We start from the raw sequence: 25830 nt of genomic DNA, 5'->3' as shown, positions 1-25830 counted from the left end.
TTTCTTACATTCCAAACAAATTTTATAATACAACATTACAATCCATCAACTTCTAAACAAACAAAAATCAAATAAAACACCATGGCCAAATCAAATTAAACTGAGAGAGGGAGGTGAGACAGGGAGGAGGAAGAGCGAGATCGGTGGGCGAGATCGACGTGCGTGGGCGTGATCGGTGGGTGAGATCGCGCACGTCGATCTCGCCCGGCGCGAGCTCGACGGCGCGAGATCGCGTCTCGATCTCGCCCGGCGCGAGCTTGACGGCGGGCCTTTGGGTTGAGGATGGCGTGATCTTGGCTTCACCGGCGATCTCCCTCTAGCTCTCTCTCTCTCTCTTTTCTGGTGTGGGTTGTTGCTCTCTCCCTCTCCTTCTCTTTCTTTGTTTTCCAACGGAAAACTCAATTTGAAGGTAAAATAGACATGGAAAATATTTTCCGGGTGGGGAGGGTGTATTTTACGGTCAATGGTTCCTCTTTTCCGTTTGACCAAAATTTTCGGTGTTGCCAAACACTCGCAAATGCTGAAAACATTTTTCAAAATTGCTTTTCTGTCGAAACAAACGCACCCTTAGTGGAGAAACTGACTCTAATTTGATACGGTAAAATCGTAAAAAGAACAACCAGCTCAACTAGGAAATTTGGCTTTTTAAAAAAACTTTCCGGCCCAAAATCAGCCCACGGGCTAAGCCATTTTTCGATTCAAACTCACTCTTTATGGGCTTTCAAGCAATTCATTCGCACCATACAAGCACATCACAGATTCATCTCTCTCTACGCCAACGGACTCTGGGATCAGAGGCAGCCGGCGGGAACGCATTGAGATCGGTAAGAGACCACTCTCAATTTTCACATTCATCGATTCGCTTCGCTTCAAATAGTAATCTTTTATTTCCTTTTTCCTTTCTCAATTATTCAATGAGGCTGATTTTGAATTCCTGCTCTCTGTTTGGTTCCCGAGAAAGCTCAGCTCAGGAAATGAAAATAAAAAATCACATCTTTAAGTTTCGCAATTTGTATTTCAATACCGTTTTCGTTGTAATGAAGATACTGTTACGAGTCTTTTATCTGTTGCCTCTTTACGAATTTCCCCGGATTTTTTATTTGAATTCTAGGGTTTGTTTTAGATATCTTATTTTCGATCCTAATTGCAATCTTTCCTCCATTTTAATCTGTTTGGTTACCGAGAAATGAAGAAAAATTCTTGCAATTTTATAACAAATACTGGTTATGTTATCGTCTGTAGAATTTCCATGTTCCCCTGAAATTGTTAATAACCAAATAGAGCATTGATATAATCTACGTGTTCTGATTAATTATTGGGAAATTATAAATTTGGAATAACTATAAATTTTGCAGTTAAATTATCTATTTTACTTAAAATTTAGGCTTCCTTTGATAAATATGGAGATTATCATTAGCATTGTATTTGCAACAATTTTACAAGCTACAATATGGTTACATTATGTATAGTGCTGTTGACAATATTAATTGTTTGAAGTTGTTAGATATATTGGAAATACAATGTCTATGGTTGAAGAACCACTATATCCAATTGCTGTGCTCATAGACGAGCTGAAAAATGATGACATTCAGCTACGATTGAACTCGATTCGGAGGCTATCCACAATTGCACGTGCTCTTGGGGAGGAGCGAACCAGAAAGGAACTGATCCCATTTCTTAGTGAAAACAATGATGACGATGATGAGGTACTTCTTGTGATGGCGGAGGAATTGGGGGTGTTTATTCCATATGTTGGGGGAGTGGAGCATGCCCATGTTTTGCTCCCACCGTTGGAGACCCTTTGCACTGTTGAGGAAACCTGTGTGAGGGAAAAAGCGGTGGAGTCATTGTGTAGAATTGGCTCTCAGATGAGAGAGACTGACTTGGTTGACTGGTTTATTCCTCTGGTGAAGGTTAGATATTTGTGTGTGGCTTTCCTCTGGTGTAGAATTTGGTTTATTCCATCAATAGTTTGCCTGTGCCTTTTTGTTCAATGTATAATTATTTTACCTCCAAGTTCTAATCTGTTGTGTTACAGAGATTGGCAGCTGGTGAATGGTTTACAGCACGAGTCTCTGCATGTGGGTTGTTTCATATTGCCTCCCCAAGTGCCCCAGAGATGCTGAAGACAGAATTGCGGTCAATATACAGTCAATTGTGTCAGGATGACATGCCTATGGTTAGGAGGTCTGCTGCAACAAATCTGGGAAAATTTTCTGCAACTGTTGAATCTGCTCATCTGAAAACTGACATCATGTCAATGTTTGAAGATCTTACACAGGATGGTAACTAAATATCTAGTTAATGTTTGAAATGGTTTATTTATTTATTTATTTTTTTTTTTTTTAAACTTTGTCCCTTTAGTGTTGATCATCCTGATTTTATTTGGATACTTTTATTTTTTGTGTTTGTCATCATCATTGACTTTAATATACCATTTATTTAATATACAACCCCCAAACCCAGATTCTTTTCCATGGAACCCGTTGTGGAAACCAAAAGTGCACAATCCCCAAACCCAGATTCTTTTATTGGAAACCATTGTGGAAACCAAAAATGCCTCCAAAGGTTAGTTTATTTATTTGGACAGCGGCTTTGGGGAAATTTTTAACTATTGATAATTTAAGGAGTCGAAAAGTGGTGGTGGTGGTGGTGGATTGGTGTTGTATGTACAAGAGAAATGGGGAGACCACTGACCACTTACTCCTACACTGCCCAGTAGCTCAAAAGTTGTGGAATATGGTGTGTTCACTACTTGGGGCTCATTGGGTCATCTCGTGTAGTGTTGTGGAACTTTTAGCAAGTTGGTTAGGCAAGCTCAATAGACTCAGATCTAAGGTGCTTTGGAGAATGAACCCTCATTGTCTTATGTGGGTCATTTGGAGGGAAAGATATACATGTACCTTTTGACGGGAATTAAAGATCGATTTATGAGTTGAAGCTTCTCTTCTTTTAGACCTTGTTTGATTGGGCAAATGCTATGGGTGTTGCTTTTATTTCTTTACCTAATATGCTTGATTTTTGTGCTTTCATTGTTAGTTTTTTCATTGTTGCTTCTAGCACATGACCTATGTGCTTTGTTTTCATTTTATTTTCTTACATCTTTTTTCAATGAAGTTTATTACTTATAAAAAAAATACCATTTATTTATTTTGGGTAAGTAACACATCTGGTGGGTAGTGAACCCACAATCTCATCCTCCACCATACTGTTTTTTTGATAAATAACATAAGAACTTTTTATTAAAGAGTGGCCAACCCAAGTACATTGGAAATGTACTACATTGGCAAAAATTAAGAACCCAAATTACAATGACCAACTATAACAGGGAGGGATAAAGAACAGCAAGAAGGTAAAACTAAGCTCATTCAAGGAGAGTATGGAAGAAAAAGGACTTTAAATCAAGGATCGACCGTTCAAAGTCCTCAAAGCATCTAGCATCTTGTTCCCACCATAAACACCAAAACAAACAATGTGGCACAAAACTCTAGAAATCTGTATTTCTGTCTTCCAAATTGGCCCTACCAAGAAGCCAACAACTCAATAACTTTATATGGCATAACCTAGTGGATGCCAGGCAAACAAAATACGATAGACCACAACTCATATGCTATCCGACAATGAAGAAGAAGATGATCCACCAATTCCTCACACCTTTTGCACATATAGCACCAATCAAGCACTACAATATGCCTATTCCAAAGATTATCTGTAGTTAGAATCTTACCTAAAGCGGTAGTCCAAGAAAAGAATGCTACTCTAGGAGCATTAGATTGTTACTCTTATGAGGAGAGTATATGCATTTGAGTTAGAGCTCATTGGCTACGCTAATATACCATTTGGAGCTCATGGTTGGATGTTTGCTTTGAACGATACTCAAATGTAGTAAAATTAAGCCAACCTTGTTTAGCTCAATACATGCTAACCACTTAAATTTGATATATCTTCTCTTTTTTTTTTGATAAGTAATAAGATTTATTGATATAAAAAAAGAGATGCCCCGGTACACCAAGAAGTGTACAGGTGTCAAACAAATCAAGTTCAAAAATTAAATAAATCAAGAAATTCAAGAAAAGAGGTGAATGATTGGTTTCACAAAGCAGACAACTAATCTACTAAGGTTCTAAAGAAAAATAACTTGAGGTTTGATATGAATCTCTCATTATCTTCAAAACACCTACTATTTCTTCCCCTATAAAGACACCATATTAAACAATGGAGAACAATTATTAATATATGACCGTTTCGATGACGGCCAAACCGACCTTGCCAACAAGCTAGGAGCCCCACAATTGACTTTGGCATAACCCAACTTACTCCAAATAAACCCAAAACCATAGACCACAAATCCATAGCAACTGAAAAATGAAGGAAAAGATGGTCAACTGATTTGCCATTGCACTTGCATATATAACACCAATCCAATATCCAAACCTTCATTTTTCTTAAATTGTCAATTTCAGACATTTCCCCAAAGCAACACTCCAAATAAAGAAAGCCACTTGAGAGGAGGTCTTCTGCTTTCATATGCTTTTCCAATGGAAACATATCTTCTCCTTTGGAACATTAGAGTATTAGCTGGTGGGTCATAGCATGGAGTTTGTAAGGAAAAGGTCAACTACAACGATATATGAAAAGGTCAAGAAAAAATTGTAGAACATTTACTAGATACCAATCAGATCCATGTAGTGGGCCTCAATCTTGAATAAAGGAGGGTTGCAAGGAAGGATTTATGTATATGACTCCAAATTATTTAGGTTAAGGCTTTGTTGAATGAGTTGAGGTTATATATAAATAGGAGAGACGATATCAATTGGGTGTGGGATATGGGAGAAGGTGAAGATGGCTGCTATTTTAGCAGGTGAAGTCTCATAAAGAGAAGTGCCACAAAGTTTCAAAATGGAGATAAATTAAATGTGCCTAAACCCATCATATTTTAATTTTAATTTCTTCCATGAATTTTAAAAGATTGCAAGAAGACATGTTTTAGGTGGAAACTTTGCTCGATTTTCCTTCACGTTTTCTTGGGCATGACTATATAGTAACTTATTTGGATTCCTCGTGTGTTGAGGGAGGGGGCGGTAGAGATGGGTAGGACGGGTTGCCTAGGTTGGTTTTCATAGGAAGCATGAAGTATGGTTGAAACCGTGTGAGTATTGACCACAGGTGTCTTGGTGTAGATGTAAGTTACAAAACTCCTTTTAGTGGTGATGTAGAATGAAAAGCATGAAAGGGCTAGATGTCGTTCTTGCTAAATGCAGACCCTTAAATCTATTAGGGGTTTGTTGAATCCACAAGGAAGAATTGTGGAATTGATCAGAGGAATGAAAATAAATTGATAGCAATTTCATCGAGAATAGGCTTCTTATTTTTGTTTTACAGATTGCAAGCCTATCCAAAGGCAGTTCCATAATAGGACTCTAATTTGACTAGAAAAGTCTTAAAAACACATAAGTCAAGGAAATAAAATCCTAAATTCTAAAAGTTTTAAAAATTATATGTATATTGAAATAACAAACTATAAAAATTGACTTGCATATTCTTGGTGTGGAGGGGTCATTCTTAAGGAAGCCTACCTGGACCATTTCCATATTTCTTGAGCTAAAGAAGCTTTTGTGGCAAATTACGTGAGCTATCATAATGGAAATGTCCATTGGGATGTGGCGTTCATTAGATGTTGCCATGATTGGGAGTTGGAATCTATGCAATCTTTCTTTGCTCATCAATATTCTACATCCATCAACAGAAACAATGAAGAAGTTATGCTGATGGAAGAAATCAGTTGGAGACAAAAATCAAGGGCAACTTGGATTTGTGAAGGTGACTGGAATACAAAGTTCTTTCAATATATGGCCAATTCTCATAGATGCAATAATTTTACTAGGAAGTTGCAAGTGGGAGATCATTTATGTACAGACTAGGGTATGATTCAGGATGAAATTGTGGATTTCTATAAGAATCTTCATAGAGAATTAGATCAGTGGAGACCGAGATTGGTTGGGCCCAGTTTAATGTGTTGGATAGTGCCACTATTGACCAGATTGTGCAATCTTTTACAAAGGAGGAGATTACTTGGGCCGTGCAAACTATGAGTGGGGTGTGGTTAAGGTTGATATTCTAAAGTTTGGAAAAATTACACTTTGCCACCCTAAACTATACCTTGGATTACGTTTTGCACCCTAAATTATTTGAATGCATGTTTTTCACCTTAAATTATGACCCTTGTTACACTTTGCACCCATATAATATTCCATTCCAGCCCTCACTAGCTCTTTGTGGTTGTACAATCCACAAATTGTTCCTAGTGTGGCATGCCTTCCTCGATTTTACTATTATGTTGGATGGAAATCTCAAAGCATGTGACTTGCACATGTGTATTGCCTAAGTGGCACAAAGTTAAAAGACCAAAAACCCTCTCTTCCCAACCAATTAAAAGCTTCTTTCTTTATTTTTTACCCAGCTCTCTCTCTCTCTCTCTCTCTCTCTCTCTCTCTCTCTCTCTCTTGTGTAGCAGCTCTTCTCCCCATATCAAAATCATCAATGGCAACACCATTGTTCCACCATTGCGACGAATGGCCCACTTGACCACTTGGATATAAATGGTAAAATGGCCTTTACAAGAGCCACTGAACATGTCCTTGAGGGAAAGCAAAGAAACAACTTTTCCTTAACAGCTAACATGTGGCTTTGTAAATTCCATGGGGCTGCCAATCTTATGGCATTAGATATTTAATTAAAATTAACTTCAAAGCCATATACTAGCCTTTTAATAACCACTTACTGCAAAAAAGGAGTGCAGACTTACCTTCAACTTAATTTTGATACTCAATGGAAAGACAAAAGTCATAAATCCAATTGCTCACACTGACCTTTTTCCTTTCGTGGAAAATTATCCAAGGTCCTACCTCTGTGTAGTATAACATTTCATAAGTACTCCAATAGCAAAATTTACCGATATATTTACTTGGGGACCATGCTCTAGTTGACATTGAGGATTTCCATCATCATCATTGTTTCTGAATTGGACCAGCCATCTTGAAATATTTTTAGTTCATGGGAACCAAATAACTAAAATGTCCATGGTGGTGGAGCAATGGTGGTGCTATTGATGATTTTGTTTTGCTAATTTAGGGTTACACAGATTTTGATTTGGGGAGAGGAGCTGCTACACACCCATGCTAGAGAGAGAGCTGCGTAAAAATAATGAAAGAAGTTTTTGTTTTTAATTGATTGGGAAGATGGGGTTTTTGGTCTTTTAACTTTGAGCCATTTAAGCAATACACATGTGCGAGTCACATGCTCGAAATTTTTGTCAAACATAATTGTAAAATTAACGTTGGGGTGCAAAGTTTAACATGGGTCATAATTTATGATGTAAAACGTACATTCGAATTGTTTAGGGTGCAAAGTGTAATTTGGGGTATAGTTTAGAATGGTAAAATGTAATTTCCCCCTAAAGTTTATTCATGATTTTCATGAGAGTGGGTTGTTTGAAAAGAGATTGAATTCTGCTTTTCTTGCCCTTATTCTAAAAAGATAGGGGCAGTAGATGTTAAGGACTTCAGACCATTAGATTACTCAGCAGTGTCTATAAGATCCTCACCAAAGTTCTGTTAAATAGATTGAGGCTGGTTATGGGGGAGCTTATTCCGATGTTTATAATGCTTTTATCCAGCGAAGGCATATCCTAGACTCAGTTATTATAGCTAATGGGTGTTTGGAAAGTTGCTTGAGAGGGGAGACTAGGAGTTCTTTTAAAACTGGATTTGGAGAAAGCATATGACCATTTGAATTAGGACTTCCTCTTTATATGTTTTGAGTAGAGGTGGTTTTGGGGTAAAAATAAAGTGGATTCATTCCTGTATCCATGGCATGGTTCTCTACTTCTTTGTATTGGTGAATGGTGAGCCTAGTGGTTTTTTTGCAAGCTCCAAGTGTTTGCGCCAAGGTGATCAATTATCGCTGATTTTGTTTGTTTTTGTGAGGCTTTGAGTCATCTGCTTTGGAAGGTAGCACAGGGAGGCTTCTTGGCTGGATTCTTTGTAAGAGGTAATGGGGAGGTTCATACTATTACTCATTTTCTTTTTGCAGATGATACTCTTATCATGTGTGAGGCCAATCAGAATCAATTGAGATTCTTGCAGTGTACCTTGCTTCTTTTTGAGGCGGCCTCTGGGTTGAGCATTAATTTGGTAAAATTAGAGATGGTCCCTGTGGGGGATGTGCGTCATATGGAAGGTTAACTCAGAATTTGGGGGGTAAAATTTCTACCCTTCTGAAATATTTGGGGCTTTCTTTAGGAGCTCAATTTAAGAGTAAAGCTATTGGGATGGAATTTTGGAAAATATGGAGAAAAAGACTTGCTAGTTGGAAGAAGATAAATTTATCTAAGGGTGGAAGGCTTATTCTTATTAATAGTACGACGCTCTCTAGTCTCCCAACTTATTTTATCTCTTTTCCCTCTCCTGAGTTTGATTTCCAATAGAATGGAAAGAATCCAAAGAGATTTTTTTTGTTGTGGTTTGGGTGGTGAGAATAAATTCCGCTTGATTAAGTGGGATTCTATTTTTGACATTCTTTTCAAAGGGGAAGGCTTGGGAATAAAATCTCCTGTTATTCAACTATGCCTTATTAGGCAAATGGTTGTGGCTGTTTGGGATGGAGACAAGTTCTCTGTGGAGGGAGGTGATAGGGATTAAATATGGTATTTCAAAGGGTGGCTGGTGTTCAAATAAGTTGGGGGGGGGGGGGGGGAGTTACTCATTACATTAGTAAGGGTTGGTCTGAAATTTCGAAAAACACCTCATTTGAAGTGGGAACATGTCATAAGATTCGGTTTTGGATTGATAATTGGTGGGGAGATGGGCCTTTAATTAACAGGTTCTAGGGTCTTTTTGCTATTGCAAGAAATAGAGATGCCACTGTATTTGACTATTTGGATGTATCTAATGGGTGGAACCAACGGAATCCCACTTTCACTTGTCCTTTGCATGATGGGGTGTTAGAGAGCATGGACCTTTTTTTTGACGGAATTATATTTTGTCAGGTTTAATTCCTCTCAGGAGGATAGATTGATCTGGGTTCCTTCTGTCTTTGGGATTTTCAGTACTTTCTTTCTACAAAATTTTGAGGGGGGGGGGGGGGGGGGCAGGGGATCATTCCTTTCCTTGGAAGGAGTGGAAAGTGAGAGCTCCTTGTGTCAGATTCTTTGTATGTTCTAAAGTGAAAGGAAAGATTTTAACCACTAACAATCTGCGAAAAGGGGGATTTGTTATTCCTGATTGGTGTGTCATGAGCAAAGCGAATGGGGAGGATATTGAACATCTTTTTTCTTTGCATTGTACTGTTGCTGGTGAGCTTTGGGCATTTATGTTGACTCTAATGGTTCTTAATTGGGTGATACCTAGAAAGATTATTGACCTGTTTCTCAGTTGGTAATGGCTGTGTGGTAAGAGGATGCTTTCTAGCAGTTGAGGGGCTATTCTGTCATGTTTAATGTGGACAAAATGGGCAAAAGGAACCTGTGTCATTTTGAGCGAAGGAATGTTCAGTTATTCAACCTAGGAAGCACGGGTGTGGATTCGGGTTCAGGTGCAGTGCAGTGACTCGGTAATTTTTGAAAAAGTGGGTGCGGGTGCGGTAGGATTCGTTTATTAATAAATTATTAAATATATATATATATATATATATATATTTTTTTTCTATATATTGCTAAGCATTTTTTTCATATAATGGTAAACATATACCAATTGAGACCGAGGTTTGAGATTTTATGAAGAGCTGGGAGAGTGAGCTTGGGTCAGTGAGGCAAAGGAGATATGGAGGGAGTTTGTGGGAGTTTAAGGGAGAGCCGTGTGTTAGAGAGAGAGAGAGGAGACAGAGAGAACGAGAGAGTCAAAGAGAGTTTGAGATGAGTTTAGGGTTTTTTCTTTAAACTAGGATGTCAAAACGGTGTGTTTTGACAAAATTTGGGGCCTGTTTCGGACTGTATCGAGCCAAATTGGAAAACAAAGTAAAATAAAATAAAATTGGTCATGGACACAAGTGCAGCGTCCACAGCCGCACGTCGCGTCCATGCATATCGGACTTAGCTGCGCTGACCCAATCGGCACACCCATGCTTTCCAGCTTAAATCTCAGCTATTATGTTCTTTATTTGAATGACAGCAAGCTTATGGTGTTGGGTCAGAGGTGGATCTCCTAGATTTTTTGGGCAGATTATCAAGAGCTTAATTTTTTGTGCTGCCTAATTGTCTATTTTTCTCTCTTTTGAGTGTTAATAAAGCTCTTTACTTGCTGATAAAAAAATAAAAAAAAGGAACAATGAAGTATTGAAGATTGAATTTGCTGGTCCCCGACTACAAATGGCAATTTTAAGGTAACATCTTTTTGCAAAGTTCCCTCCTTTAGGGGTTCCCTATCCTTTCTGTGGAAGAGCATCCGGAGATTAAAGGTTCCCACTAAAGTTGCTTTATTTTTTTATTATTATTATTTTTTGCGTGGACAGCCGCTAGGGGAGGAATAGGGGAGGAATTCTAACCATGCATAACCTTCGTAACTGGAGATTTTTTTTTTTTTTTTGAGAAACTTCGTAACTGGAGATTTTGTTTGGTAGATTGGTGTTGTATTTTCAAGTGGAGTGGAGGGTCCACAGACCACTTATTGCTCCACTGTTCCTATGCTCAAGAAATTTGATCAATGGTGTTTTGTTTTTTTGGTTTAAAATGGGTTATTCCTGGTAGTGTACTGGACTTATTGGAGTGTTGGAAGGGGGGTTTTGGTTGGCAATGCAGAGCAGATATTTGGGGTGCAATGCCTTTATGTTCTATGTGGATTATATAAATAAAGCTTAATACTTGTAACATTCGAAGGGACAGAGCACTTGCCTTTGCAGTTGAAACTGTTAGTATTCTGTGTTAAATGTATGATTGGATGGCTGGCTTAAGTAGTCATTCGTTTTCTAATATGCTTGAATTTTTGGACTTGTGTGCTCTTATTTGACTTTTTAGCTACCCGTAGTATGTTGCTTGTGTGCCTGGGTTATGATGTTTTCCTTCTTTTCTTTAATAAAGTTTTCAGTTAATTATTGCCAAGGGCCTTGTAGCTCAACCATCACTTCCTAGTGCTTTCAATGGAGACATCTAGGGTTCAAATTGTCCCCTTCCCCCAATTTTTGAATTATTATTTTTTTAATAAAAAAGAGAGGCCCTATTGTTTGAAGGGGCAAAGAACAGACTGATGTTACTAAGGTCATGTCAACAAGAAAGATCTGTGTTTGTTAATGTTAAATTCAAATGATATATGTTGTAGACCAATTACCACATGTACTGTGGCAAGTAGGTTGAGATTGCCATTGTTATTTAACATTGCCTCATACAATTGAAATTGGCTTTGTTATTCAGACTGCTTTATTTTAAGTTTAAACCTTATAACATAAGCATGTACAAAGAAATGTAAGGTATGAAACTTAGATGAGGGATTGTCCTATTAAACAAAAGAGTTTACGAAGACATGTAGTTGATAATTACTTTTTCCACCACATTGTCAAGTTAATCTTCTTTTATAATATTGTAAATGACGTTTAAAATTAATTCAATTCAGATCAAGATTCTGTTCGGTTATTGGCCGTTGAAGGTTGTGCCGCTCTTGGAAAGTTGTTGGAACCTCAGGACTGTGTTGCACATATTCTACCTGTTATCATAAATTTCTCTCAGGTACACCTGTGGAGATGATCTTTAACTTTCTAATCTATAATTGATGTTACATGTTTAATCAGATTTTATGTTTAGCATGGTTTTGCAAAGCATCTATTTGATTATTTTCATAATAATACTTTATTTTTTGTCTTGTTGCCATATATAATCATGTTTTGTTCTATTTAATTTCACTAGTGATGTACCTTTTGATCTGTTATTTGTACCTTAATTATGGATGATTAATACATGTCTGAATGTCTATTTGTGTGTCTTGAATGGGGTATAATCTCCGTCCTACCTGAATGCTCTAGTTAAGTCTTTACCTGCATCTGTCCCTCTACCCCATCACCTTACACCCCTTCTCTTTCCCAGCCTTGCAGCCTCAATTTCCTTATGCCCCTTTCTTTTGGCCGAATCCTTTTGGTCAATCATTCCAACAACCATGCCCTATTTTCACAACTGTCAAAAACAACCCCCACCTCTCAGTCACCATCCCTTTATCCACCCCCCTCCAACCACTCAGTCACCAACCCTTTACCACCCCACTCTACAAAGCCTCCCACTCGTTCTCTACCCCTCACTGCCAAGCCTTTTCCTAAACCAGAGGTGTTGAAGGGGAAATCAAACTTTTTTTGGATAGATTCAAAGACTTTTTCTTTGGTTTTTGATGGTGGCAGATTCGATTCTTTCTCCATTACAGAATGCCGGGGTCAGTTTCATGGTTCTATTCAAATGGGTCGATTGGGTTTGGACTGGATTATTGCTTGCTTAACCGAATTAAGTCATTGGGATTTTAGGAAAAAACATTATTACAATTGTTTTAGGGAGAGCAATAAGAATTTGGAGATTACCAGTAGATCAAATAAGGGTGGCTTGTTTGTAGAAATCTCTGAATATTATAATGGAGCAAGACCGGGTTGTTTGTTAGTTCCGGAGGGTGTTAGGCTGGTTGGGCTCTTCTTCATCTGCATTTACATAAGTTTTTTTTGGGAAAATCTGCTTCTAGGCCCGGGAAAGAGGCAGTGGCTGGTGGTGGGGCGAGCTTTAATTCCACCGGCAATCTAAGGCCTAAAGGTTGGCAAAAGATTAATGAGAACTAGCCTCGTCACATGCGCAAAGCGCGTGCGATGAGGCTTTTTTTTTTTTTTTAGTGGTTCTATTTTGTAGAAAAAAAAATTGTGTTTTTTTATTTTATATATATAATTTTTATTTTGAAAATTGAATTTATAAGTGGATAAAGTAATTTGAAAATTAACAGGAAAGTTGTTCTATTTTTTAGGCAATATTTTAGTGAGAGTTAGAGTTGCATTTTTACCAAATTGTCTTTTAGTTTTGTCTTTACTTAAACATAGGGCTATAAGGGCAATTTTGAACTAAAAAATGAGGAATTCAAACAGTGGAAGCTCCTTAAATAATAGTATAGATAACAAAAAATCAGAAAGGGATTTAAGTTTTGGAGAAACAGTTTCCAAAACTAACTGGTAATTTCAAACAAAAGGAGAGATTTGGGGAATTAGATTTTTTTTATAAAAGTCAAATGAATATGCTCTTTTAAATTCTGGCAGGCCCACACGTGCTTTTAAAGTTAAATGGACTCAGGCCCATTTTTCTTTAAAAATATCTGCTGATTTGGAAGGTGCTGAAAAACGTAAAGTGAATTGGGCTGAGAAAGCCCATCCCATAGTTGCACAAAAAGAAATAGACCCACAACCCACGGTTTCTTTGAATGGGGGCTTATTCCAGGTAGTCGAGACCCACTTGAGAGCTCTGTTTCAAGAGTTCACCAGTTGGACGATATTTTGGGGTCCAAAGATGACAAGTCTATCTCGTGGGAGATGGGTGAAGGGTCAGGCGATCATGCGAAGGTGTCGCAGGGTTTTCCGAGTGCAGTAGTATACTCGGGCATGGTTTCGGAGGGGTCTAGAAGTGCCGAAAAGTTTGTGGGGCTGTTTCTGGATGCGTCGCCGAGTGCCGTTATAGGTATGGGTCAGGTTTCGGAGGTGCCACCGAGTGTCAAGAAAGTGGTGGGTCTGGTTCCGGAAGGGCCACCAAGGGCCGACGAAACTTCGGTCTGGTTTCTGGTGAAGCTTCCTATCCGGTTGAAGATTTTCCATGTGTAGGTGTTGATTCTCCGGCGAAATCGGTGGGTGAGGAGTTTGTTGACATGCTTCAATGTAAAACAAAGGAGTTAGTTCAAATACACAATGTGTGGGTGTAAAATCTCTGAAAGAATTACAACTTGGGATTCAACAAATCTAAGAGATCAAGAAAAGAAGCTACCCAATGTAGTTATCCAATCGGATAAGGATTGTAATAACGATTGTTTAATGGCATGAAATTCTACGGTTCATTTCATGCCAATTATTCATAAGATGCATAGTGGAACTGCTTTCCATATCTTGGACTTCTTGAACCAGTGAAAGTTTCCTTGCCAAAACTCTAGCATCTGATACACTTTCTTTGGTATAATCCAAACTAATAAGGAAAACACAAATGATCAAATATCTCGAGCTATTGAACAATACAATAGAAGATGCTCAACTGGCTTCCCCACTATTCTTGCACATAGACCACCAAGCTCCAATCACCATATGTCAGTTTTTGAGGTTGTCCACTGTAAGAGTTTCATGCATTGTTGCTGCCCAAGAAAAGAAAAAAGAAAGAAACTGTTTAAGGTACCTTAGAACCCAAATGCATCTCCATGGGAAGTGAACACCTGTTGATGCTCTCTGGATGTCATAGCACTTGCGAACTTTGAACCTTCCATTCTTAGACAAACTCGAGGATAAGATATCCTCTCCTTGACTTCATGGAAAGTTAGTACAGAAAATAAAAGGAAAAAAAAATCACCACACTCTTATTCCTAATCCTGAAAGGATCAAGTGAATTGAGGATTCCAATATTGCATACCTCAATTATCAGCTAGATACGTGGCTATTGTAATTAATTTCATCATAATTAATTGTAGTGAAGTCAAATGCAATTTAGTTGTGAATTGCTGATTTGATTCCAAATTGTGTGCTGGTGTTTTGTATGTTACTAAACCTAGAAAAGAAAAAAGTAGCATGTTTCCTATAGTATTTTGACATGTTTACTCATCCAAAAAAATGAGGTATATCATTCAATTTGGGTTCCCTAAAGAAAGTTTGTTGGGTCTGTTTCTGTGATCTTTTGAGTTGTCGTCAAAGTTGGTTTTGAAAGCTCCAGGAAGGGCCAGGCATAATGTGGAGATTTCATTTGTCTTATGCTTTGCTTAATGAAGACGTTCTATGCTTGAGATAGATTTCTCATGTCGAGCAAGTTATTTGATTAATTTTTTTCTTTGACAATCCTATTTAAGTATCTCTATTACTATTATGGATAAAACAAGCTCCCTAACACGGCACTTATCTTACTTGTTTATTAAGCTCTTAAATTTGCTTTGTTATTTCTGAACAGGATAAATCTTGGCGTGTGCGTTACATGGTTGCTAATCAGTTATATGAACTTTGCGAAGCTGTGGGGCCTGAGCCTACTAGGTAGTCATTTATTATTAAGCCACCATGGTATCTTGCTTATGCTACATAGCTGACATTGTTCTGCTGTATCATGTAGACATGTATGGTTTTAATTTCATTCTCATGTTTTCACTGTCTTTCTCATTATCTTTGACAATCATCCTGAAATGCTCATGATTTCTGATCAAATGTCTATTTTTCTCTTTTTAAGTGTGGTGGTGTAGCAATAATGTTTGTTTGTGTAATCTCTTCTGAAATATTTTGTTTATGGTGATTATCTTCTAAGGAGGGACTTGGTCCCTGCATATGTCCGGTTGCTTCGGGATAATGAGGCTGAAGTTCGTATAGCAGCTGCTGGCAAAGTAACTAAGTTTTGCCGGATATTGAATCCTGAACTTTCAATTCAGCATATTCTTCCTTGTGTGAAGGTACATGTGCTTTTTAAAAGATTTTCTTCTCTCTATGATGTTACCTTTTAGCATAGGAATTTACTCCTCACCTATAGCCCTTCTATTTCAGCAATCTCAATACCTTGCAATGACTGTTGCAGGAATTGTCATCAGATTCTTCCCAGCATGTTCGTTCTGCTTTAGCTTCAGTTATAATGGGAATGGCTCCTGTATTAGGAAAGGTAAGAATGTTGTGTGCTGGTTAATGCTGATGCAGTCATCCTAGTCTAGCAATGAAAGCATTATTGCTCATTCTGAACTACTCCTGTTGACTATTTTTATTGCATTTTCCTTTTAATATTACAAGAAAATGAACTAAACTTCTATCTAATCTTGATTTTGATTTTTAGGTGGAACTTCTTAACCACAAATTAACTGTCCAATTTTTTTGAATTTTGTCAAACATTCTACTTTCAATTTATATCTGATTTGAAGGATTTGGTCAAATTTCCTTACCAATTATAAGTTATTTGTTCAAATTTCAGACGGAGAATATAAGTTATAGAAATGAAAATGGAACGAAAAGGCTTTCACACTTAAAGTTTTTAAGTCTACTGCCAACATTTTCCCTTTGATTGGAATTTGATAGCATTTACAATTGGTGCTTCCTCAAGACCCAAAATTCAGCTAAGCAATTGGCATAAGTAACTATCTTTTAAAACAATGATATCCTCAATTAAATGTGTTAGTGAAGTCCTTGTCCTGTGAACTGGATTTACACCTCTCTTGTTGCTGGTGTTATGCTTGATTTGCAAGTTGCAATTTTGATAACCAGTTTCATTGTGCTCTATTATTTTGCTTGTGAATAGGTATGTAGTCTGTAGATTAGTATTATGGGAATAAGTTACCTGGGTCTTCTTTGATGACAATGACATATTTTACATTTTTACCCGTCTTTTTTTTTTTTTAACAATTACATATTTTACCCATGTCTGCTTTGATGACAGTGACTTTTAATGAGCAGATACATAATTGAAGTAAATACTTCCATTTCCTTGTATATTTTGCTTGGATTGGCATTTTTGTACTTTTTCAATGTATTACTTTCATATGGAGTTTGGAAATCTGGCATGCACATCATGTTCCATGCTGAAATTGGACAGTTTTCAGTTCAAGGTTTTTCTCTCTGATGTGTTCTTTCCTATATTAGTGCTGCTAGTTGGCAGTTAGAAGTGTCTGGTTTCTGCTTATATGAATGTGATCTTTCTCTTGGGTTCCAACTTGCACTGAACTTTTGAATCCCATTCTGTTGGTTAATGCAGGATGCCACTATTGAACAGCTCCTTCCAATTTTCCTTTCTCTTCTGAAGGATGAATTTCCAGATGTACGCCTTAATATTATTAGCAAGCTTGATCAAGTGAATCAGGTCTGTTAAAATTTTAAAGATGAACATTTTGTTTTTAATTTTTTTGCTCTTATGTGCATTTCATGTCTCCTTTCTTATGATGATGTAGGTGCTTTTAACAATTGCGCATGTGATTTTAACATGCATGCATTTTTTTTTTCTCAAGTCCTATTAAAATATGCAATTTTTTCAGGTCATTGGAATTGATCTGCTCTCTCAATCCTTGTTACCAGCCATTGTTGAGCTTGCTGAGGATAGACATTGGAGAGTAAGGCTAGCAATAATAGAGTATATACCTTTATTGGCAAGTCAATTGGGTGTTGGATTTTTTGATGACAAGCTAGGTGCTCTTTGCATGCAGTGGTTACAGGATAAGGTTTGTGTTTTATCTTGTTTAAATAAGTAGAATGTGTGAATTTTTTCTTGCATTTAGTTCATGTTGTTTTTTACTTTGTCTCTCTCTCTCTCTCTCTCTCTTAAATTTAATGTTAGTTCCTACCTCTGGTAACTACGACATTTATGTATAACTTGTCTGTGTGTCATTTTTCTTATAAGTAAAATAACTTTATTCAAAAGAGGAAATAGATCAAACACACAACATGTATTGGTCTATTCCTAAAGAATTACCCAATCAAAGTAAGAATGTCTAGAAAGTCTACAAATGAAGACGAAAGGCTACTGCCTAAGACAGTTATCCAGTAGTATGATGACCTCAAAATCATTACTGGAGTACATGAATAGGCCACTCAACACCTTTAAAGGTCCTTCTATTCATCTCCTGCCAAATGGTCCACAACACATAAAGGAATAACTTTCCAAATCTTCGAATGCCTATGGCGATGAGACTTTCCTTGCTAGCAATCCAACATTTGCGTCAGTGTCTTTGGCATGACCCAAGAGACCCCAAACAGGGTAAACACAAATGGATACAAGTCCATTGCCAAGGGACATTGCGACAGAAGGTGATCCAGAGGCACTCCATCTATGTTGCATGGGTACCGCCATGATACGTGATATGGGGATATAGCATTTTTTTGAAAAATTAGGGTATCCCAGGTTGAGAATACAGCAATTGATTAATTAATGTTTATTTTTAGGTATATTTTATATATTTTTGACATAATTTAAGTTTTGGGGTACTCACTTTATCTACGAATAATTCAATTTAATAAATAATAATGCTAGTAAATGCTGTCCACAATAACATATTTGTACATTATATTTATATCACTAACAAATATCAAATAATAAATAATAACAAAAAATCAATATTATCAACAACAACCTTAAGTTCTTAACCAAACCTATTACTGATAATAAATTGCATACAACATTTTTTTACATTATATCAACAAACTAACATATTTATGAAAAAGAAAAAAACTAGATCTGCGATGTGAGCAAGACACATTGAGTTCAAGTGAGAGAGATACTGGCGTGGTGCTTTGGCAGTTGATGGTTGGCTGGCTGCGATTGGACACGCCGGTTGCCGATCTATGGCTGCCAAAGGCCTAGAGTGATGCTGTGAGAGCCACAGAGAGAGAGAGAAAGAGAGTGAGAATGAGGGAGAGAGTATGGGTGAAATTAGGTGCTTTTGAAGATGGTTATCAACAATGGTGTGTTTACCAGGTGACTCTCCTCTTTTTTTATTTTTTTATTTATTTTTGTTCTCTGCTGTGTTTGAGCCATACCCAGATTAAAAAAAAATTGATTTTTGTTTTGTTTTTTTTGTTTTTTGTTTTTTGTCTTTTTTTTTGTTGCTGCTTGGTGCGTATTTGACATGATTGTACCCATGTCAGAGCAGTACCTGTGTCCAACACATGTTTCACATGGATGCTTTGCCAAAAACGGCGTGTCCATGCATCATAGCTCTCAATTACTCTTGCACTTGCAACCAAGGTAGTGAATTGAAAGCCCCCTTAAATGTACTGGTTTTTATTCTGGCCTGTATCGACCTTTTCCATCTGTTTTGGCTGTTACAGCTGGTAAATTTGAATTGGACTGGTTCACTTTGCACCTAATTTTCTTCTTCTCTTTGTCTGCCACTGCTGCGTCTTCGTCAATCCCTGCCACTGCTGCTGCTGTGTCTTCTTCATCAAGTCCTGCTTCTACTGCTGCTGCTTCTTTTTAGTTTTTAGTTTTTATTCTTTTCTATGTTCCTCCGCTCCAGTTCACTGTCACTTTTTATCCATTTCTTACTCTATGCCACTTTTGCTTTTCTTTTTTCACTTAAGGTTTCAGATGGGGTAGGTCTACTTCCTAGGTCTTTGTAAGTGTTATTATGTGTACTACTTTAGTCTTCATGTGTGCTTTCTGGTGTTATATTGTCAAACTCTATTTATACTTTTATTAATTAGATGAAAGTATACACTTAGTTAAATTAATTAGGGTGGTGTGAACATGTAATTAGGCAAGAATATTAGAATGTGGGTATTGGATGCTCTTAATAATTTATGAACTTCTAATTAAATATATGTGCTCATGAATATATATATATATATATATATATATATATATATATATATATAATTTAATAGATATATACAAATATATAAATAGCAATAATCCCGAAATGGTCACGGGTACTGTATTGACTAATTTGCTTGAAACACCAATCAATAATCATAAGAGCACGTTTGCACGCCAGAATTTAAACTGTCAAAACCTAACCCAATGCTACTGTCCAGATGAAGAAAGCTACCTTATGAGGAACCTTTACACTCCAAATAATCTTCCGAGGAAGATCTCCTCTGGGTTCTTTAAAATGTTCATAGAAAGAATGCACTTCGAACTTTCTGCTCTTTGATAATCTCCAGGAAAGCTGGTTTTCACCTTGGCCTTGAGGGTGGTGAGAGTACAACGGTGAGAGTACAACAAATCAATGAAACTATCAACATCTTCCAATTCAGAGTCTTGAAAAACCTCCAAAATTGAGGATTCTAAACATGTCCTCCGTGTAAGTATGAGGTAATGGAAGCATCTTTTGCCATTGCCAATGTATGCCACTCCATAAAGATATCCTTAAGACTAAAGTCACTGCACCAAAGATCATGCCAGAATCTGACCCTAGATCCATCTATAAATTTAAGAAACCCGCTAAAGAGATCATTCTTGTTTGATTTGGAGGTACTACAGATTTTTTTTTTTTTTGGTGGAAGGACTAACAGACTTTGACAAAACTAGAAGTAGTAGGAATGGGAGGATTTGATGTGAGTCATAAAGATATCATTCTTATTTATCTTGCAATTGTATTATGTGATTAGGAAGTCATACAGGAAAAAAAGTTTGTTATTACCCTATGATAATTCTCATTGCTGTTTGCTAGGCTAGACTTCGGTAAAAAATTTTATTCATGTTATTGTGTAAGATTGAAGAACTAGTATATTCTTTGCTTCATTTGGGAAAAGAAGTCCTTGTTAAAACTCTTATCATGAGAATGTTTTTCCCACCTTATAGTACTGACATAGTTTTAAGGTATTAGTGATTAAGAATCAATCTTGGTCTCTTGTTTCTTATCGTTTGTTGCATGTTATATTTGATTTGATTATTTTAGGTGTTTATCACAGGTTTACTCAATTCGTGATGCAGCTACTAACAACTTGAAGCGTCTTGCAGAAGAGTTTGGCCCGGAGTGGGCAATGCAGCACATAGTTCCACAGGTTTATTTAATGTCTTGGTCCATTAAACATGTCTGGCTATGCCCGTAAGATTGCATTTAGCATGAAGCATGGAAATATATATTTTTTGATTAGTAACTTAAAAAATTTTATTAATAAAAAAAGAAGCCAACCAAATACATTGGATGTCTACTGTAGTGCCAAAACCTTAAGAGCCTAAATTATAATGATCAATTAAAACAGGGAGGGAAAAACAATGAAACGTGGAATATCAATTTGAGATTGATATGTGGGAAATAAACCTACATCTGTACCTATTTATTTGTTCGTCTGGGTTTTGCACATAATTCTTGGCATTGAGGCAAGGGGGTTCTGAATGGTTTTTATGAGTATCTTCCTGCCAGGCTAATACAAACCCAAAAAAAATATCTTTTATTCCTCCATTATTGAGAAATATTTCAGTTAACTTCTGTTGCCGACTTCTTTCTATGTCTGAATGGATGCTGCTTTTCTCTCTCTCTCTCTCTCTCTCTCTCCCCCCCGTACTGGTTTGACATGTGGCTTTTTCCTTTAGTTTGAGTCATGATATGTTCCACAAATTTTTTTGGGTTCATTTTGTTATCGTTTTTTTGTTTCTTTATTTATTTACTACTTTTTGAATAATGGAGGTTGGCATGCCATCTGGGCAGGTTTTGGAGATGATTACCAATCCACATTATTTGTATCGGATGACCATTCTTCATGCAATTTCCCTCCTTGCCCCAGTAATGGGCTCAGAAATCACAATTTCAAAGTTGTTGCCAGTGGTTATCAATGTATCAAAGGACAGGTATTTGGGTTTCTTGCAATTTGTTTATCCAATTATAAAATTGTAAACCAACTTATCACTAAAAAAAGGAAAAAAAAAAAATGGAAAAGATGTAATCAGGTTGAGTGTTTTGAGTCTTGGCCTGAATCTCACTCTTCAGGGTACCGAACATCAAGTTCAATGTGGCAAAGGTGCTCCAGTCACTCATACCTATAGTTGATCATTCTGTAAGTATCTTATGCATTTATTTTTTCTGATCTGCTCTTTATTTTTTGCATGTCTATAAAATCTTGATGATTTTATTATTTGACATAAATTGCTTTTGTTGTTTTGATTTATTGTATTTATTTTTTACTGCCTTTTCCCTCATTTGGTCTGAGAATTCTTATAATGCAGGTGGTGGAGAAGACAGTTCGTCCCTGTTTGGTCGAGCTAAGTGATGACCCAGATGTTGATGTCCGATTTTTTGCCAACCAAGCGCTTCAGTCAGTTGACCATGTTATGATGTCCAGCTAGATAGGATTCTTCTCACAATTTCTTCCACTGAACTTACGTTTGGATGGAAGTCCATTTTTTATTGGAGGTGCTATTGCTTTTCCAAACCGTATTAGCCGTATCTTTTTTCCCAGTGCTTCTGAGTTCTGAGTGGTAGTGTGCTAGTGTAATGTGACTCACATGCAGGGCCATCTTTGCCTACCGAATTTGTGTAGTCTAATACATGAGAAAGATACATTCTTCATTTCTGTTTTTGCTGTTCTGCATATGTTCGCCTATTTTAGGCCCTCCTTGTTGTGAGAAATTGTTTCCAGCAACTGGCAAAAATCAGTTTGGTGAGGCTAAATGAATGCTATCAAATCTTGTGATATTTTTAGGAATGTTTCAACTCTGATAGAAACGGAACCAAAAAAGAAAAAAAAGAGTTAAAAATTGAACTTACTATATTTATTTAATTTGTGTAGAATTAGAATTAATATTGATGGGAATATGTATGTAAAAATATCAAAGTAAAACTTTTTTGTTTTTGTTTTTGGTTGTTGTCAGTCTTTCTTTTTCTTTTTGGTGCAAACATGTACGGGAAAATCATCAAAGTTTTCTTTGATAGACACTAATTTTAACTTATGGTCTCTGCTTCAATTGAAAAGAGTTGAGTTAATTTTTGAAGTAGGCAAGATTTGAGCCTTAGATCTTTTATTTAATAAGAACTTTTGTCAGTTAGTTAATTGGAATCACAAAAACACCAAAATTTAAAACTTATTTTTTAGGGAATGTGTCAACGTGCTCCAAGAAAATGCTCTCTTTTATGGTCTAGGAGTGAATTCAAATATAGCAAGAGCGAAAGAGGACCAAGAAGAAAGAGAAAAGGGGGAGGTATCATATGTGCAGAAACCAAAAACCATCCTGACCAACCCATCCACAACTCTTCTAACATGTGCAGAAACTTTCAGCAAGGATGCTTTCACTTTGGTGAGGCATGCAAATGTCTATTTGTGACTCAACAACACCATAGTTCTATTTGCTACCACATACAAAGTTGTTCGCTTTGGAGACTGGTCGCCATCTCCGATCAAGTTGTAATGTCCAAGGTTGATAAACGAAAGTCGATTTTGTACCAACTAGAAAGAGTATGGTGAGTTTGATTTAAAAGAAATTGATTCATTATCATTATTTGATTAGTCTCCTTTCCTTGACAAATTCAGCAAAATCAAATTTGTACCAACTAGAATGAGTATGGTGAGTTTGACCTAATAGAATTTGATTCATTATCATAATTTGATTGATCTCCTTTCTTTTGACCAAACTTCTTTCTTAGTGACCGTTTAGAAAGAGTTTAATAACATAATAAATATAGTCTTTTACTAAGATTTCAAATTGTTGTCTCAAGTTCAAGTTGATTATGTTGCACCTCTTCCCAACGTCTATTTGTCCCATATTTTGGACCTTTGTTTCATGGAACAATAAACTTACAACTATTTGTTGGTAAAATAAAGACTCTAAGGAGCTTTCTTGAACAATTAATATAACATATAGAGACACATTTAACCCAAAAAGCCTAAACCCTATGAGTATGTACTCAATTATATTATATTAACCACTCATTATTCTCATCATTATTCAATGTAGGATTTCACTCATACGTGTAACCTAACAATCTCCCCCTCACATGTGAATCTCGCACTTGATTGTTGTCTAGCACCATTGGCAATAATACTCCTTTGTTGGGCCTTTTCCAAAATCGTTTGTGTGGGTTTATGGCCTTCTTGGTGCAAAATATAGTCATCGCTTCAACTCTAAAAGGGACTCGCTTTGCTCCATTTACGAAAGGGTTTCAAGTACACACATCCTGTTCCTAGTGTAAATGCAAAAGGAACCTTGCCACCTTTGCCCTATACCACCATGGACTTTGATACCACTTGTTAGGAAAATAAATACCTTAGAGAGCTTTCTTGAATAATTAATATAACATATAGACACATATTAACCCAAAAGGCTTAAGCCCTGTGAGTATGTGCTCAATTATGTTATATTAACCACTCATTTACTCATCATTATTCAATGTGGGACTATTGTTGGGAAATTTTCTTAAATTCCAATTGTGAAAGTCCATTAGGTTTCCTAATTGAAGAAGGAAGAATAATTTGGGTTTCCTTGGTGTGGAAGGAAAAACTATTCTTTGGTGTGAAAGAAAAGTCGATTCCTTATTAAAGAATTAATGTAAAAAGTCTTATAAATAGACAATGCTACAAAGAATTTGATAGCTTTAGCCCAAGGGTCCTCCCTATGGAGAGAGCGAAATTAGAGTGTGAAACCAACAGAGAAAAAAATGATTTCTGCTTAGGAGGTAACACAAGAAGAGAGACAATAAGCACACAAATTAAGGATAATTTATGAGGCTTTTTTTGATGTTGAATAGAGAGGAAAGTTAGAAAGGAGAGAGTAATGTGTTGCCATCTTCTAGAAGATATTCAAGGAGATTACGTGGAAAAGAGAAAAACGAAGAGAAGAAAGTTAGAGAGGAGAGAGCTTTCCACCTTATAGAAGATAGCCAATGAGAGCTACATGGAAAAAAGAAAGAAGAAGATTAAAAAAAGTTAGAGAGGAGAGAGTAAACTGTTGCTGCCTTCTAGATAAATAATTAGTATGTGTGAGAGCAAAGTAAAACAAGAAAAGTTTTATTTAGCCATGAGACATAAAGAGAGTGTATGTGAGAGCAAAGAAAAATAAGAGATATTTTTTCTTTGGCCATGGGACATACATGGGATATTGTAATTGATTTAACAATAGTGAAATTGATTCATAGTTTGTTTCGTGGTTTTCTCCTTCAAGGGTAAAAAAAGGTTTTCTACATAAATATATGTGTTCTTGTGTTAGGAACCCGATAATTCCTAATGGAGATGGATAGGAATTATATGAGAATTGACGAGAATTGTAGGGAGATTGACTTAATTAGAGGTAGTTACACTCTATAGTGAGATATTAAGAGAGAGAAAGGATATGCACTAACCAAATGTGTTGATTTATTTTTCAATGATGGAAATCAGATTACAAGTAGCTATTTATAAAACTATAAAAATATTCTATTGGCCCACATGGCCTTATCCTAATAGTTATATTACTCCCCATGTGCATTAATAATTCTAACATGTGTTAAATGTGATTAACATGCTTGGAATTGTAACTAATTAACTAATCCAAATCCAACAATTATCATCAGTTAAGATATGGTTATCAAGCCAATTTGATATGGAGGACTTGGGTGAAGCTAGCTATATCCTGGGGATCAAGCTTTGGCAAGATCGTAAGAATAGGATATTAGGCTTATCTCAAGCAGGGTATATTGATAAAGTTCTAGAACAGTTTAGCATGCAAAATTCCAAAAGAGGATTACTCCCTTCCAGACATGGACTTCCTTTGTCTGATGGTCAAAGGCCTAAGACTCTTGAGGAAGAAAATATGATGAGACAAATTCCTATGCTTCTGCAGTGGGAAGTCTCATGTATGCCATGCTTTGTACTAGACCAAATATATGTTATTCAGTTGCCATGGTCAAGCGATATCAATCAAATCCAGGACTTAAACATTGGCAAGCTGTAAAACATATTCTCAAATATTTAAGGAGAACAAGAAATTATATGCTTGTTTACCATAGTAAGGATTTGATTCCCATTGGTTATACAGATTCAGATTTTCAATTAGATTTTGATTTTAGAAAGTCCACTTCAGGTTGTGTGTTCACCTTGGGAGGTGAAGCCATAAGTTGGAGGAGCGTTAAGCAAACTTGTATTGCCGACTCCACCATGGATGCTGAATATGTTGTTGCTTGTGAAGCAGTAAAAGAAGCAATATAAAACAAAAATTTATATTTTCATTTAAAGATAGTTGTACCACACAACCATGGATTCTAAATAGAACAAAATTGC

General features: G+C 36.6%; 1 protein-coding gene across 2 annotated transcripts; it reads left to right on the top strand.

The window, feature by feature from the left end:
• The first annotated feature begins 679 nt into the window (after positions 1 to 679).
• Positions 680 to 22362, top strand: LOC142607347 (uncharacterized). 2 transcript variants are annotated; one of them, XM_075778800.1, is made up of 13 exons: positions 680 to 824; positions 1505 to 1913; positions 2039 to 2285; positions 11601 to 11713; positions 15134 to 15213; positions 15479 to 15620; positions 15743 to 15823; positions 16904 to 17008; positions 17181 to 17363; positions 20554 to 20646; positions 21294 to 21433; positions 21573 to 21639; positions 21809 to 22362. In XM_075778800.1, exons 2-13 carry the CDS (start codon positions 1521 to 1523, stop codon positions 21926 to 21928), a joined length of 1764 nt encoding a protein of 587 aa, XP_075634915.1. In that variant the 5' UTR covers positions 680 to 824; positions 1505 to 1520; the 3' UTR covers positions 21929 to 22362. The 2 variants fall into 2 exon arrangements, with proteins under 2 accessions (XP_075634915.1, XP_075634914.1); XM_075778799.1 differs by having other exon boundaries at positions 1498 to 1913.
• The last annotated feature ends 3468 nt before the right edge of the window (positions 22363 to 25830 follow it).

This window comes from Castanea sativa, chromosome 8 (assembly GCF_040712315.1).
Source record: "Castanea sativa cultivar Marrone di Chiusa Pesio chromosome 8, ASM4071231v1".
Taxonomy (NCBI): Eukaryota; Viridiplantae; Streptophyta; class Magnoliopsida; order Fagales; family Fagaceae; genus Castanea; species Castanea sativa.
This window is presented reverse-complemented; position numbering and strand designations above follow the sequence as displayed.

Excerpts from the sequence above, each read along its gene's own strand:
- LOC142607347 (XM_075778800.1), top strand. The coding sequence starts at position 1,521 with ATGTCTATGGTTGAAGAACCACTATATCCAATTGCTGTGCTCATAGAC. Across the intron at positions 15,621-15,742 it reads ATATTCTTCCTTGTGTGAAG|GAATTGTCATCAGATTCTTC; the intron begins GTACATGTGCTT and ends TGACTGTTGCAG. Across the intron at positions 21,434-21,572 it reads ATCAATGTATCAAAGGACAG|GGTACCGAACATCAAGTTCA; the intron begins GTATTTGGGTTT and ends CTCACTCTTCAG.